This window comes from Apodemus sylvaticus, chromosome 11 (genome assembly GCF_947179515.1).
Source record: "Apodemus sylvaticus chromosome 11, mApoSyl1.1, whole genome shotgun sequence".
Lineage (NCBI taxonomy): Eukaryota > Metazoa > Chordata > Mammalia > Rodentia > Muridae > Apodemus > Apodemus sylvaticus.
In genome coordinates, this window is record NC_067482.1 from 37,986,743 (window position 1) to 38,003,904 (window position 17,162).

The 17,162-nt window shown below is 42.7% G+C and overlaps 1 protein-coding gene across 2 annotated transcripts in view; it reads right to left on the reverse strand.

Annotated features, from left to right (window-relative positions):
• Atp10d (ATPase phospholipid transporting 10D (putative)) overlaps positions 1-17,162 on the reverse strand; it is a 95,403-nt gene that overhangs the window by 28,463 nt on the left and 49,778 nt on the right. For both annotated transcript variants that reach the window (XM_052197990.1, XM_052197988.1), the window contains exons 10-15: positions 13,800-14,035; positions 8,938-9,126; positions 5,130-5,742; positions 4,469-4,575; positions 3,005-3,131; positions 1,039-1,223 (exon numbers count right to left, since the gene is read on the reverse strand). In XM_052197990.1, coding sequence (XP_052053950.1) covers positions 1,039-1,223; positions 3,005-3,131; positions 4,469-4,575; positions 5,130-5,742; positions 8,938-9,126; positions 13,800-14,035 — 1,457 coding nt within the window. The remainder of the gene's footprint in view (positions 1-1,038; positions 1,224-3,004; positions 3,132-4,468; positions 4,576-5,129; positions 5,743-8,937; positions 9,127-13,799; positions 14,036-17,162) is intronic.

The following is a 17,162-nucleotide window of genomic DNA, read 5'->3' on the forward strand; positions in this document are numbered from 1 at the left end:
AGAGTTAAACAAGGAATTCTCACCTGAAGAACTTCGGATGGCGGAGAAGCATCTTAAAAAATGCTCCACTTCATTAGTCATTAGGGAAATGCAAATCAAAACAACCCTAAGATTTCATCTTACACCAGTCAGAATGGCTAAGATTAAAAATTCAGGAGACAGCAGGTGTTGGAGAGGGTGCGGAGAAAGAGGAACACTCCTCCACTGCTGGTGGGGTTGCAAATTGGTACAACCACTCTGGAAAGCAGTCTGGCGGTTCCTCCGAAAACTGGGCACCTCACTTCCAGAAGATCCTGCTATACCACTCCTGGGCATATACCCAGAGGATTCCCCACCATGTAATAAGGATACATGCTCTACTATGTTCATAGCAGCCCTATTTATAATTGCCAGATGCTGGAAAGAACCCAGGTATCCCTCAACAGAAGAGTGGATACAAAAAATGTGGTATATCTACACAATGGAGTACTATTCAGCCATTAGAAACAATGCATTCATGAAATTCTTAGGCAAATGGATGGAGCTAGAGAACATCATACTAAGTGAGGTAACCCAGACTCAAAAGGTGAATCATGGTATGCACTCACTAATAAGTGGTTATTAACCTAGAAAACTGGAATACCCAAAACATAATCCACACATCAAATGAGATACAAGAAGAAAGCAGGAGTGGTCCCTGGTTCTGGAAAGACTCAGTGAAACAGTATTTGGCAAAACCAGAACGGGGAACTGGGAAGGGGTGGGAGGGAGGACAGGGGAAGAGAAGGGGGCTTACGGGACTTTCGGGGAGTGGGGGGGGGCTAGAAAAGGGGAAATCATTTGAAATGTAAATAAATTATATCAAATAAAAAAAAAAAGACAAAAAAAAAAAAAAAAAAGAAAAAAAAGAAATACTACGGCATCCTTCCAAGTATGTGCAAGGTCACTCAGCAGCGTAACATCAAGAAGCTACAGTTTTCCTTCATCCATCCATCTCCTAATGCCCTATGGACTTGGAGTTTACAAGAATGCGTATTGGCTCAGACTCCTCGTGCGTACCTTACTCTGTGCATTGAGCACGAAGAGCTTGTCATCGGGTTCCAGGAGTCTGCATGCGTACGCTATGTTGACAGCCGTCTCCTGCTTGTCCCCTGTCAGCATCCAGATCTTGATGCCAGCTTTGTGAAGGGCTTCTATAGACTCGGGGACCCCCTCCTGCAGACGATCTTCAATGCCAGTAGCACCTGAAAAGCAATGGAAAAGCAAAACAAACGTTCTTAGAAGCCAGAGCCTTTGAGAACTCACTTGGCTGTTAAATGAATCCTCCCCATGCTTGGGCTGTTCAGGCCTGACCTACAGAAACTGCAGACCAGACACAAAATACAAAGAACCACGAAGTTTATCAAACACACATTCCCCTTTTAGCTAGTGTTCTTAGCAACAAATTCAAAATCTGATTTACTTATTCAGGTCCCTAAACTTGAGCTGAATTTTACCATTCTACGAAGCTCGCAGGGTTAAGGGAGCTTCGCAGAACGGTAGCTCTTAAAGAACACTTGGCCATAAGACACAATGTCCATTAGCGATGCTCTTTCATAGTGTCAGCCCATAATGTCCTTTTCTGGAACAACTGGATGCAGCCAGATGTGCTTTAGCATCCAAGTTTCCTCACCGGTAATGTGGTAATACATTTTCTATTTTTTGTAATACTGTTAGTCACACATATTTATACTTCCATAGAAAAACTTGCAGATTTTCATGCTTACTTGGGTATTACTACCAAAAATAGCATTAACCTCAAATCGGGTTTGACTCTGTGGCCAAATGAGTTTTGGCCCTAAGCCCACAGAGCTTCTCTCCTTTGGAAATGCAGGTGAAGAAGCACGTGTGTAAGCAGCTTACACTGTCATTAGGACATGATTAGTATTTAAAAGGGAGCAGGACTATTGTACTTGACAGACAGTAAATGAGATTGTTTTTCCCCTATAGAGAGGGACTGAACTTAGAGGCAGCTCTCTTAGTGTGTTAGGGATGCTTCAATCAGAACCCACATCTCCGTGCTCCGAGGTATTTCTTCTGAACTTGACAGTTCCTCAAAATTCCTCAGGAGCCTTTCAGGAATTCCAGTGTCAAGATCACGCACTAGACCAACAGCCCTGGAATTCCTGGGGACAAGGTTCTGACATCAGGGAAGCTTAAAGTTCTTTGAGTGATTCCAAGATGCAGGCCAACCAGACACAAGAGGTGTTGGTTGTATTTGTGCAGTTTGGGTTGGAATCGGGAAAGAGAAAAAGAAAAATAAGACTTTGTCAGATCACTTGCAGGGGCAGAATAAAGGACTTGGATCCTACACTTGGGGACACTTGAGGTTCTTACTTGGGAACACTTGAGGTTCTTACTTTTCAGTGAATGTCTAAGCCTTTGAGCATGGACAAGACACTGCAGCACTCTGTGATCTATTTCTTCTAAATAAGATGCACGTTTGTTATAAAGATTTAAGAAAACAATAAATAATTAAGACTTTACCCAATTCTTTGCAAGACAGTTGCAAAATCATTCTCTTAGACCAGGGTGTTTGTTTGACTTTGTATTAGGCATGGGGTGTTTCAGGTTTACATCTTCCTAAGAATGCCCACTCTGTTCCCACCAGAAAGGAACTCTCTAGTTCAACAGAAGCAGAACTAGGGTCTGAATGCACTTGAACGTGGGAAAAGATCACAATGGACAGGATAGGAAGAACCACATATGCTTGCTTAACATGGCTAGCTGGGCAGTGGTGACGCTTGCCTTGAATCCCAGTACTAGGAAGCAGAGGCAGATAAATCCCTGTAAGTTCGAGGCCAGCCTGGTCTACACAGCTAGTTCTAGAATAGTCAGGGCTACAGAGAAACCTTATGTCAAACCAAAACTACAAAAAATAAAATAAAAATAAGGTATTTAAATTTAAAAAGATCAAAGTGGCTGAAAGGGACAGAAGAAGAATGGATTTAGAGACAAACTGCACAATGAAGCACAATTTACCTACCAAGCAACGTGAGTTTATTCTCTAGCCTCATGGCAGATTCAACTAGCAGTTCTTCCCTGTTGTCGATGCTGGTTTCAGCTAGAAAGTGATTCCTCAGCCACTCTGTGTATTCCGTGTCACTCATGACCTAAGAGAGGAAGAAAAGAGGCTAAGAGGTTGGCCATCGAACCCTGCAATACCTACCGGGACTGACTCTGGGTGAAATTCCATGTAACAACTTTGTTTCTAAATTTCACCCTATGGGCACAATTGTATCTGACCCACCCATACTCCTTCACCTTATGGGCACACCATCTCCAAAGTCTGCTCACATGGATGTGACCCTACTGATAGAGAGACATCACAGCTTAGTATCTCTGGGAAATTTTAAGCATTATCTTTGGTGAAAGTGGGTTACCTATGAAACCAGTACAGAAGGTGGAACCAGGCCTCCTATTGCTGGTTAACTGGCCACAGCCAACAGTACTTCAGATGTCGTCTGAAGATCAGCTCCTAAGGTTAAGCTTCAGAAAAGGTAACAAGAAAGGTGCCACATAGAAAACACAGGAAGGCCCTCATTCTAACAGAACTTAAACACAATTCCTGGAGAACGAGCCAATGTCTTCCTGTCTTCCATTGCCATAACAGATGGATCTGTGTTTCAGGTCTTAAAAGCAGGGTCGAGTGGAGGGAGTTAAGCAGTTCTTCTCTTTTGCACTCATTTTTGCTTACAAGGTAATTTGATTTGGGAAAATATAACATCCATTGGAATACATTCAAATGCAAAAGCCACAGTTGGTTTGACCTTCCTACCATTGTATCCTAGAGACATCTGATCCTTCCTGGTTGACTGGGTCTCTTGCAAGTCCACAGCAGAGCCAGCCCTGCTTTGCCTTCCACAATAATTAAGAATATCACGTGGGTGGTCAGGGACGGGTCTTGGCAATAACAGCCCCCAAAGCGCTTCTGGGGCTCTGCTTATTTCTTGCTATTTGACTTTGCATTTAGAAAGGACATATCATGCAACAAGACTGTTTTTCCATAAAGAATAATCAAAACTGGGATAAAAAAATTAATCGGCAAGTTTACGTGCATTGAAAGATCAGTTTATGGATACATTAGAAAACAGGCCAAAGAAAACTACCAAGACTTCACAGGAGAAAAATGAAGGCTGCTCTCAGGCCACATTTTTTTCAAATCTCATTTAATGTTGATGAACAGGGAGGATGTTATCCATAAGGTTCTGGGGTTGGGGGGGAGAAAATAAGATGTCGGGGATTTTACTTCTAGGAAAAAAGAGTTGTTTACATTCAAAGCCACTAAGTCAAGTGCAGAATAGACAGGCTACAAAAAGGGACTGTAGTTCGGGGTGCCTCCCTGATACCTAGGTTTGGGTTGAGGTCCGGTACACACTCATTTTCGGTAACGGTGGGTAACCGGGGAAGAATCAAGCCCGGCGTGCACTGTGCCCCTGGGCAGTCTCACCTTCTTTGCTACACATAAGGTGCGCAGCCCGCGCTTGGCATACTCGTCCAGGTGCCTCTGCGTTCTCTCCCTTATTAGCATCTGTTGTTCTTCCGGATTTGTTCCATCTGAACCCAGGAACAGAAAATCATTATTCCTGCCAGCCTGTCCAATTGGACTTTTTTTTCCCCCTCTAAATATGACAGTTTAATCTATAAGAAACAAAAGACATTTTAGCTTTGAGTCTCAGATGTGTGCCTAGGAAAGGAATACCGCTGCGTAATTCTTCACTTGGAGTCTGTCGTCTTGTGCAGAGGAAGCGGTAAAGCTCTGATACAGATGCTGCGGTGAACGGCCCGCGCTACCTAGCTTCTCAGGGCACTCGGCTCTAGCTAGGCAACAGGCGCTTCCTGAATTTCATTCACACTGACATTATGTCTCTCAGGAATCCATAAAAAGATATTGTGATGTCCATTTTCCCTGGAGACCAAATAGGTAACTCTGCAGAGGTGCAGCTAGCGATGGGTTTCAGATGTAAACAAGCCAAGGAAGCTCTCAGCAAGCCTTGAGCCTCTCTGCCTTCCCAGCAACCCCTGAGGCCCCATTCTTCCTTGGCAAGTGTAGGAGTGGCCAGGACTCCCCAGCCCGGCTGACCATTACCATGGCAACTGTGCAAACCTACCCGAGGAGGAAGCCACGGACAACAGCTCCATGATCACAGAATCGGCGCCTTTCGTATACACCACGACTTGTTTGGAAAGAGGATGCCGGACCACGACTGACATTCTCTTCCTCACCGAGTCAAAGGGCAGGATGTGTAGGAGTTGAAATGTTAATGAGCCCAAAGCAGCAAAGTCCACCATGACCTGCTCTGGGGTCCGAGACTGTAAAGTGCAACGGTAAGCTCTGGCGGCATACACCAAGGCTGCTTCATCTGGACTCTCTGCCTCGTAACACAGGTTGGAGGCCAAGGGCGGTGGACCATTTGGGGCTTCAGCCGAGCCAGCGCTGAGTCCTACGTCACTGGTTTGTGCCTCCGTTTCTGTACAGCAAGCTGAGTTGCTGGCCTGGGGAATTTCATCCATTTGGGAAGACTCGTCCTCCATGGGAGGTGACAATTTTGTTCGACTAAAGAAAGAGATTCTGCTCACAAAGGCACAGGGAGTCCCAGAGGTTGAATCCTTGCCGCTGGCAAGGGATGGTGAACTTGATCTCCGGACAGACAATTTCTGGAAGATGTTTTTAATCTCTTCCAAGGACTTGATGGGCATTCCACCCAGTGAGGAGAGCCCAATCTAGGAAAGACAGTGGAACAAGTTCTCAATAACAGGTCCAAAAGGAGGTCATTACAATTCTGAAAGTGTTACCACTGTCTTAACTGCCAATCTGCTTTCTCCCTAAAAATTCTGTAGCAAACAGGAAGACAAATAAAAGCCACCAGGGAAAATGTTACACGGGATGACAGTGTACATTTCTGTAACTATTAAGGTACAGAATGCTAATACTGGATTTCATCATAGAATTGTTTCTAAAGCTGGGCGTGGTGGTATATGCCTTTTTGCCAGCACCTGGGCGGGAAAGCGGGGTTGATGTCTGAGTTCAAAGCTAACCTGGTCTACACCAGAGCAATGAGAACTACACAGAGAAACCCTGTCTCAAAAAAGAAAATAAAACAAAAGAAAGAAGAAAGACTGCAAGAAAGGAAGGAAGGAAGAAAGAAAGTTCATGTTACATATAAAACAATAACAATTATAAGCAAAATGAATGAGGCATAGTAGTGCTTGCATATAATCTAAGCTCTTGAAAGTCAGGAGTAGAAGGAGCCCCAAATTCAAAGTCCAGCTAGGTTACATAATGAGACCCTGTCTCAAAGATCAATTATGAAACAATTAATCACCCTTAAAATAAAAATTCAAATTAATTAAGTATTCAATATTAAAGCAAAAGCATCTTCTTGAAATATATTTTAAAAATAAGTTTGTAGCATGAATAGATTATTTAAAAAGTGCAGTACTTGAGGAGTATTACAGAAAAAGCTCAGAAATAATAAAAAAAAATAAAGTAAAAATAAGATACACATCCCAAGACCACTGGAGGGAAGTGAGTAAAAAGCTAACACAATACATTTTTCTTTCCCCTTTTTAAAGTCTATAAAAGGTTACCTTGACAGTTTTAACAAAACAGACCAGTGCACGAAAGTCAGTTAAGAGGAACTTATCCACCTCGTCACGTGATTTTGACTATTTATTAGTTTACAATTTGTTCTTATGTGTACCTTGTCTTCTATTATACTTTTAATATCAGGGATTAAGCTTATAACTTCATGCCAGATCACTCAGTGGATTCTAAAATTTATTTATACAAAAGTATGGGGAGGGTGGCCAGCCTGGTCTACAGTGTGAGTTCCAGGACAGCCAGGGCTACACAGAGAAACCCTGTCTCGAAAACAAAAACAAAAACAAAAACAAAAAACAATACAAAACAAAACAAAAACAACAAAAGTATGGGGAGAATTTAAACATTTTCTTCAGTATCTGACACTATGATTTTTATGAAGGGTGTTACTAGTCAATCTTTGACGTTATCAGAGACTCAGACGTAAAGGAAAGCACACACCTTGTCGTTGTGAAGTCTTCGTATCATTCCCTATGCTGCCTTTCTCTCATTTCCCTAAGAATCTGGGAAGAGCAGGGGCTCGTTATGCCCATAAAGAGTCTATTCTAAGCAGTAAAGCATTATATCCTCTAGGAATAAATCAACAATACTTTGTAGAGAGAAATTCCCCAAAAATTACCAACTTGGAAAACGGGTGTAAAATAACATGTAGTACGTTTTCTTCAAAATCTCATTTATTCTCTAATTACAGAATCACTTTCTTCTAGAGCATCTTCTCAGGCAACACTGTGTTAAATACAGTCTCTGATCAGGTGCAGTTTAATTGAAAATGAATTACTTTTATGTTAAAGCTCCCACCTCTGAAGTTGCCAAAAGAAAATGATCGGTTGGAAAATTAACATTTAATTGGATTTTGCTGTAAATTGAATTTTAAGTGGATGTGTGGGAAAGGCAAGATACACCATGATAGATCACCAGTGGTTTTTCTTCTTAACTGGAAATAAGTTTTCCATGAGCTCTTAGGCACAACTACACTAAAGAACTTCTAAATCCTGGCATATCATACTCCTATTGGGTTACAAATAGACTGAGCTAAAAGAAAACCTAGCTGGCACTTGAAGAAAGTTCATCATCGTCATGGCGACTGAACTAATGCTTCACATTTTGTTTGATGCCTTGCATAGATGTTGTAGGTCTCAGAAGCTTCACAGGCAGCTCCAATTCAGTGGGTTAATGAAGGCAAAGTAAAGTTCAGAGTAAGCCCAGAGTCCTACTCCCGGGGCTCAACCCCTTCTCTCTGCCCCACCACCACAAGCTGGTTGTGCAACGCTGGTGAAATCCTTCCAAGGCATCTTTACAACACAGAAGGACATTTTGGGTTATGAGCCTAGCTTTTAACAGCTCTCCAGACCCAATGAAACATGCAGAGACCCACAAGCAAATATTAGGTTGAATTGGGGGAATCCTGCAGAGGGGGAGGAAGGATTGTGGGAGCCAGAGAGGTCAAGGACCTCTTTCTTCAAAGGCATTGCCTGCCTTTGGGACCCTTTCCCCTTGGTGGGCTGCCTCTTCTAGACTCAAGGGAAGATGCTCTTACTGAGACTTGATATGCTAAGGATGGTTGGTATCTATCGGAGATCTCCCCTATTCTGAGGAGAAAGAGAGAAGACAAGGTCAAGGACAAGAAAAACCTAGAGAATCAGCTAACCTGGACCATAGGGGCTCATAGAGACTCATAGGAGCCCCAGAGGGGCTCATAGAGACTGAACCGCCAACCAGAGAGCATACAAGAGACTGACCTGGGCTTTTTGAACATGTAACAGAGGTGCAGCTTGGTCTTCATGTGGGACTCCTGACAGTGGGAGCAGAGGCTCTCTCTGACTCCATTGCCTGCCTTTGGGACCCTTTCCCCTTGGTGGGCTGCCTCTTCTAGACTCAATGGAAGATGCTCTTACTGAGACTTGATTTACTAAGGATGGCTGGTAACTATGGGAGACCTCCCCTAGTCTGAGGAGAAAGAGAAGTGGATAAGGGGTGGGAGCAGGGGAGACTGGAGGAGACTGAGGAGGGGAAGCTGCAGGCAGGATGTAAAGTAAATTATTAATTAATTAATATGGACCTAATTAATTAATAAGTAATTTTTAAAATGCAGAAGAACTGAGCAGGAGTGCCTAGCTCCCGAGGCTCTGAGAGAACTAAACAGATTAGGACCAAAAACTGTGGGAGGTGCAGAGCCAGGAACAAGTCCTGAGGAAATGGTACACGCCTGCTATTCCTGCTGCTTTCTTATTTATTCTCATCACAAAATGAACCCAATACAGATGCCTGTAAACCCCATGTCGCCCCCAGCTGGGAAAATCCTAATTTAAATGTACCTTTTGGCGAGGTTGGTTTGGAGCAGAGACCACCACTGTGTTGCAAATTGCCAGCGCGATAAAGAAGTCCATGATGTACAAAGTCTCTGGTGGTGAACTCCGAGAGGTACCATCCAGTCGCGTGAACAGCTGAGGGCTAATCTGGCTGAATTTGTCTAAAAGTCTGGTATCTGGTACCACGTCTGTTTCCTGAAGAGACAATATGACAACGTATTGCTATTAACATCAATAACTTCTACAACAGGAATTTAAGTGAAGCATGTGATGGCAAACTAAATTTTCATTCTTTTCTACGTTTATTTCCATGCGTGTGAATGTGTGTATTCTCTGTGTGTGTGTGTGTGTGTGTGTGTGTACTCATGCATGTTCTGAAGTACACATGGAGATCAGAAACCAATTTAAGGAATTTGGTTTCTCTTTCTACCATGTGGGTCCACAGATTGAATCTAGATTGTCAGGCTTGGCCTCAAGTGCCTTAACCCACTGAGCCATCTCACCAGTGCAATAAATTTAATTTGGGAAGTTTAATGCATATGATATCTCAAGAAACAAAACAATAAAATGAAGCACATATAAATAAAGGGCACATATAAATAAAAGGCACATATTTTTATATGTTATAAACGGAGACCATTTTGACTGTTCAGTTAAATAGGACATAGAAACACCACCTCCTATGAAAATCTAGATGAAAGGATTCTCCCTTTGACATATCTAATGCTAGGCATGTATATTTGGTGCTTAGAATTCTACTATGGCTGTACTTTATTCAACAACTGATGAACACAAATTATTTCAAAAGTGAAATTTAATTCATATCACTGAATGAAATAATTTTTTTTGCTTGATTCATTGGTATTATAAAAACAACTTTCTATAAGGAAAAAAAATCATAAACAGGCTAGGAGACTAATCAATATTTCACAGCCAGAGTATTTAGAGCAGCTTTTTCATCAGCAAATATGTTTGGCAAGTGTGCCTTCCTCTTCCTGGTAAGGATGTTCTCTAAGAAGTCCTGTCACCAGAGTCGGGTACAAGAACTCCATTTCATCTGGCAGAGTGCATCTCAGACTCACTGAGAGTATTACAAACATGTCGCCATAGAAACCTCGTTGTCACACTGTATCATTAGGCTGCCTCGGAGAGTACTGCTTAGAATCACAGCCCCAAAGAAGCACCACTGTGTTACAGGGAGTCTTGGATGCTAAGAAACAAAGCACACTGACTGCAGAGAGGCTGGGAGAGGCACCTGACAGAAGACCACATGACAGCGTCATGTGATACTGTACTCACATGTCCAAGCCAGGGATAATGTTCATTCTCAGCTTGACAGGATTTAGAATTACCTAAGGAAATGGGTGTGTCTGTGAAGGTGTGTCCAGGAAGGTTTAATTAAAAAGGAAAGACCAATTATAAATGTGGATGGCACAACCTATTAGACCTGTTCCTAGACAGAATAAAGGACAAGGATCAGCAGAGCATCAGTTCTGCCTCCTGACTGGGTGCAGCGGGACCCTCTGCCTCAGGCCTCCTGCAATGGCCCTCATGGCCCTGTATCCTCTCAAACTCCACATTGCTCTTGTCAGGAATCTACACTGTCAGGTCTCAGCTGGAGTCCACCGACAGCCAGCTGGGGGCAAGGGGTGCCTTTCTTCTTTCTTTGCTTTCAAGTGACACACACTCTTCTTTCAGATTACCAGGGTTGTGACAGGTTTAAGATGCACATGCTATGAGCCACCACATCGTATTCTTAGATTCAGCAAGTAGAGGACTATGAAGCTGAAATCCCGTTCTGTGAGCACAACGACAGAAGCAGTACTAAAGCAAGGGAAAGTCTGGCATGTGTGTGCAGTCATGAAAGAGATACTCCTGCCAGCAGGGCTCTGCAGATAAGAACTGTCAAAAGGAAGCTGGGTCTTTCTTAGATACTTGGCACCGCAGAGAAGACACACTGAAACCACAAGAGACTATAAACAAAAGAAGAGTCTAGAGGAAGATGTAAGGAAGCGTCCACATCCAAACAAAACTGATTTCGACAAAATAACTTAATACCTCGTGACTGAGGAAACTCTTGAGTTGAGGAGGATGCAAAACAGTCATGCACAATGTTTATCTAAATGACTATATCCATAATTATTTCCCCAAGACCAGCGAGCTCAACGCCCCTAGCTGAGCTGTTTGCACAGGTTTCCTGAGAGCAAAACAGCCCACAGCTTAGCTTAATTCCTGCCTTCCCGCCCGGTGTGGTAGGGACTTCCCAGGTGCCTGACCTATGGCTATAATTGTTTTTTCCTGTTGCTTTCCCTGGCCTCTAGTATATATATTGCTGGTCTCTCAGTAAAGCTTTGACATTCTCCTTACAGAATGACCTGTGTCTGTGTTTTCTGTTAATCCCCCAGGCCTATGCCCGATACTTGATACTGTGGCAGCACAGGCGCTGTCAACCAGAGCCATCTTTGCCGTGGCCATAGTAGATAAGAGAACATTGGTTCTCATTCTGTGCTAGATAACTGTTGCCTTCTTACCTACCATGCCTGTTTGTCTGAAATAGCTGTGTTTAAACAGTGTCCTCTGCAGAGGTTAGAAGTCTCTTTAAAGCAAGGACCACGTTCTACCGATCTTTAAATCCCTAACCCAGTACTTGCATGTAAGGAACCCGAGTTTATTGTACTCTACTATCAAATACTTGCTGGCCTTATATTCTATATAGAAAGGGTAGAGAAACAAACAAGACAGAGTCACTGCCCTTGGAAAATAAACAACGTGCTCCCGCTGGATCACAAGGAGGCATCTGATCAAGACTCAGAGGACATTTCCACTCATAATTAGATCACAGAATCCACGGCACAACACAGACAACACCAGTGGTTCTCAATCTTCCTAATGCTGTGAGCTTGTAATACAGTTCCTCATGTTCTGCTGACGCCCCAACCACAAAATTATTTTCATTGCTGCTACATGACCATAGTTTTGCTACTATTATGAATCATAATGTAAATATCTGATATGTAAGATATCTGATATGCGACCCCTGTGAAGGGGGCATTCGATAGCTCCCTAGCGAGGTCACGACCACTGTTCTACACTGCCTGCAAAGTCTTTCGGGTTTCAAGGTGGATGGCAGGCACTGCTTTGTCATGAACTTGTGTGAAGACTCTGGATACATTTCAAGTTTATGTTCAACATCAGGATTCAGACATCCTACTTGGCTGAAGGAGTTCTACTTTTTTTTCTCCTGTTATTAGTCTCCCTATCTAGATCCAAGTTAAAGATGGAAAATCTGCCCAGGCTCCCTCATGCTCCTTGCTGTTTGCTGAAGCTTTTGTGCGGCTTCAATGCAATTTGAATATTATCTGTTTTCAAATTGAGAGTAACAGGAACCTACTCAATTGTTTCTACAAACCTCTAAACACCTGTGGTTTAATAGTGGAAAAACCAATGGATACTCTACTGGGCTGATAGAGGCGACCAGGCAGTAGTAAGCCTTCCTCCTCCAACCCCCCATCTCCTCTCTATTCCTCCCTGACTAAGGTTTTACTTCATTCCCTGCTGATACTGCAGCTCCAAGAATTTGCTGTTCTACTTATGATACTTTGGTTTTTATCAAACAAAAGCCTTTTCTTGATCTCCTCTAGATCCTAACTACCAAACACCTGAAGGAAAAATACAAAGGCCACACACTGATGATGTTCTCCTGTATGTGAACTCGGTGATCCAGCAGTTTCAAGGATTTGCTATGCCCTGCATGCTTCCCTACCTCCCTCCTGTGGGTCACATCTCACAGCCTTCTTCAAGGCCCTTGGTGTTCACACAGGTGCTCTTAACCCAGGCTTCACAGATGGGCTTCTAGAACCAGATTCGGAATATATTTCACAGTGACTTTTCAGGCCACAGACTATGTGGCTTTATCAAAATATTAAGTTCAGTTTGTAAGACTAAGACTCAAGAGTGAGAGTCATATTTCATGGGATGACCACTTTATCCTATTTATAATACCGTGGCTTTGGAAGACAAAGAACCAAAACGACCCCGGAATTCCATGGACTCATGGCACTGGAGCAGAGGGCAGGTGGAAACAATGGGAAGACTGGGTCTGGTGATCGGATTCAACCAACAACCTTCCAAAATACTGTTTTGAAAATGACTGTGGTAGGCACTGCGCTACGTGTTAGGATTCAAAGGTTAAAACGTCTTTACTCTTGAGGTTGTAATGGTCCATTGTCAGGTACAGAAGAAGTAAGGCCAATGTTACCCAGCCAAAGGGACAATGGAAAAGCACTCCGAAAACCTGGTGGTTGACAACAAAGAATCAGAGAACCCTGTGGCACAGCCCTCCCTTAGTGTTTTATCAGCTTTGAAAGAGGAGAGATGTCTCAGAGGAGATCACACAGGAAAAAGCCACAAAGGCTTCCAGAAGTATCTATCTATTGCCACAGGAGAGTGCGGTCTATTCAGAAAACTGCGCAGGGGCAGGCAAGCATTGGGCTACCATCAACTAGATGAGAGTTAACACTGGTGTCCTTCCAAATGTGCAGAAAATGTACAAGTGGAGTGGGTGACTAGTAAAGACAGTATCACAGAGAAGAGAGTGTATGCATACATTACATACATACATACATACATACCAAGATAGCCTTCTTCAGGCTCTGACATAATCATTCCTAATGGGAAAAATACCCCACTTCTCAATACTGAATTATCTCAAATCTCAATTTTGTCTTTTTTTTTTTTTAACTTACGTGTCACCATCATGCTGAACTGCAAGAATGTCACCTATTTTGCAGACGCAAAAAGCAGTGTCGTTTGGGCTATTAGACCAGGAAGTTGCTCTGTTCAGGGTATGGTGATGACGGCACACTTACAATGGGACTACTAAATGCAGCCTGTCTGGAATGAGATGCTTCCCCGGATCCTTCTCCATTTCCCACAGCAGAGGTGCTCCCACAGAGCCGAGCCGAAGGCTTTCCCAGAAACCCACTGTGAAGCGTCCTGCAGCCCTGGGCTCTGGGTCTTGCCACATTGCTGAGGGAGCCGCTGAGAGTGTCTGTGCATTCCTCATCTTCAGAGACAGTGTCCTGATAGGACTCAAGCCTCTTGGCTGTAGGATAAAATTCACCATGTAAATATTGCAGGCTGAATACGGCAGCTCCCAAGCCGTGTGCACCATCTCCTTTCTGCCCTGGCCTCCAAATTCTCCCCATGAGAATCCATGGTCAATAAACTTACCTCATCCTTATTGAGGAAAGAGGACACAGGGGATTAGGAAGTGACTTCCTTTTCCATCTGTAGGTCTAGCCTTGTCTGCACCTCTATCCACGCTGTTAGTTGGCACAACTCAGCCTTCCTTGTTTTAAATGCCAAGCCCTCCACTTGTAAACCAGATCCTGTCTTCTGGGTCCTCAAGCTCTTCCTCTTCACATCTGAATCTCAGTAAACCATTCATCCATCAACCAATTTCAGGACTTTTGGTCTTGACTTTCCATTGACCTCTTCTCAAGGTTACATTCAAGCTCCATCTTGCCAAACAGAGTGATTGTGTGTGTGTGTGTGTGTGTGTACTCTCACACATATGAGGGTGTGTAGGGATACATATGTGGTACATGTATGTGACGGTCAGAGAACCTTGGTATTATTTCTCAGGATTCCTTGTTTTGTTTTTTCTTTTGTGTCTTGAGACAGGGGTCCTTACTGGTTTAGGATTCACTGAGAAAGGTAGAAGGCCTGACCAGCAAGCTCTGGGATCTGCCTGGCTCCACTTCCTCTGTGGTAGGATGCGGGTTCTGGGGATTAAACTGAGGTCCTCATCCTTGCAAGGCAACGGGTTTTACAGACCAAGCTACGTGTTATTTGCAAGCTTCAGGACTGCCCTCTTCATCTACACGCCTCTCCATGGTGTTCTCATACAGTCTGATCTTTGAAACAAAATGTTTCTATGCGCAGCCTATAAACCTGGGTACTGGTTTTATGTCAACTGACACAAGCAGGAGTCACTAATGAGAAGGAAACTTCAATTGAGAAAATGCTTCTATAAGATCTGGCTGTGGGCAAGCCTGGAAGATATTTTCTTAATTAGTGATTGATGGGGGAGGACTCCGCCCATTATGGGTGGTACCATCTCTAGGCTACTGGTCTTCGGTTCTACAAGAAAGCAGCCAGTAAGCAGCACTTCTCCATAACCTCTGCATCAACTCCCCGCTCCAGGTTCCTGCACCAATGGAGTTCCTGTCCTTCTTCAATGACCAACTGTGATGTGGACGCATAAGCCAATTAAATCCTTTCCTCCTCAAGTTTCTTTGATCATGATGTTTCATCACAGCAACAATAACCCTAACAACTAGAACAATCTGTATCTTCAACTCTGACCTCTTATTAGAATCAAGACTCATCCATGCAACTCTCTACAAGACTCTTGCCGTTGGCTAGTCACAAGACTCTTCTACAAGATGGAGAGCGGGATGGCTCACCCCTTGACCTCCCTCAGGTCTCTCCTCATCAGTGAAGACTTCCCAGGTAGGGCCCCATTATTTGCCACTGATCCTATTCTTGCTATTACTACACACTATATACCTTTTGTTTTTATTTTTATCAACCCTGCAAAATATACACTTTAAATGGTCAGAGAAACTCATGTTTCTTTAATATGTTCGCAAAGTCTAATGTAGTAGCTCATAGGTACTCCAGAAATACTAGAAGAATAAATAAGTAAATAAATAAGAGTAACCTTAAATTCCACATGGCTACAGTTGGGCTATTTCCGATGGCTCTTCAACCTTTTCTCTGGGCTTCCTCATCTTTGTATAACAACACTGTACTGTCTTAAGGGTTACCAAAAACCTAGACTCTGGATCCCTCACTGCTTCCTTACATCCAGAGGCTCACCAGCACATGTCCATTACACATCAGATACATACCCTGAAGGTCCAGACCTATTTCCATTACCTTAGCCAAGTTGTCATCAGCTTAACAACTTTACTAATTCTGGACATCAGAACTAGTCTCTTTCTCCCCACTGAAATCTGTTCCTCAAATGGCAGCTAGAGTGACCGTCCTAGAAACTAAAACAGATGAGGTCACTTCCGGATGGTGTTAGGATCCCCGCAGAATAAACTCAGGCTCTCCCTCTTTCTTCTACATCAGTGGTTCAAAACCTGTGGGTCACAACCCCCAAAAGATCACTGGAAAATATAGATGTTTACATTACGATTCATAATAATAGCAAAATTACAGTTAAAAAGTAACAATGTAAATAATTTCATGTTCAGGGTTACAACATGAGGAACTGCATTAAAGAGTCACAGCATTTGGAAGGTTGGGAACCAGTGCTTGATATCCTTGGTATAATTCAGACTCAGTGGCCTTACTTACTTTGCGAAAGCTCACTACAGCATGAGTTATTATAGAGTAGTTGATCCCTTGGATGGAAAATCCTTCATCATTCAGATCTAGACTCTAATGTCCACTTTAAAAGTTCATGCTTAACCATACAGTCCAAATTAGTCATCCAATCTTCATATGTCATATCGTTTTATTCTAATTCTCTGCCAGGCAGGTCCGGACATCACTTATCTATTTATGCATTTGTGATGACTTTCTCTGATAGAATTCCTGCGAGAGTGGCTGTGTGTGTTCTTACCTATTATTAAAACATGTGTCAGAGGAACACGCAATGAGAACATGCTTGTTGGGTTGGTTGTTGTGTCTATTTAACCTAAGAGCTACTGAATAAGATATACATTGGAGTGAATTGTTTTATAAAGTATTTTCACATTTTATTTATTGTAATTAACTCTCATATTTTTAATAGAATAAAAAGCCTAGGGAAGCAATATGATAGCTTGTTTTTGTTTGTTTGTTTTTGTTTGTTTTTTTATTCTTTCTGCTCTTTGTTTGTTAAGCCAGTCTCATGAAACCCAAGATTTTCAGCTTGTAGCCAAGGGTAGCCTTGAACTCTTGATCCTCCTATCTCCATTTCTGAAGTGCTAAGATTATAGGCATGATTTAAGTGGCTTTCAATAAACATGCATTCTTTCTGAAGATCTCTAATTCTAATGACCTCAAGTTTTATACTTTTCATTTTTTCCAAATGATATAATTTCATATCTTAGGTTTTCTCTGCATTGATATAGACAGTCATGCCATTTTTGTCTGAATTATATTTATATACTGTGTTAAATGTATTGGTTTACAAATACAGAAACATCCTCGCATCACTGAAATGAAGATCT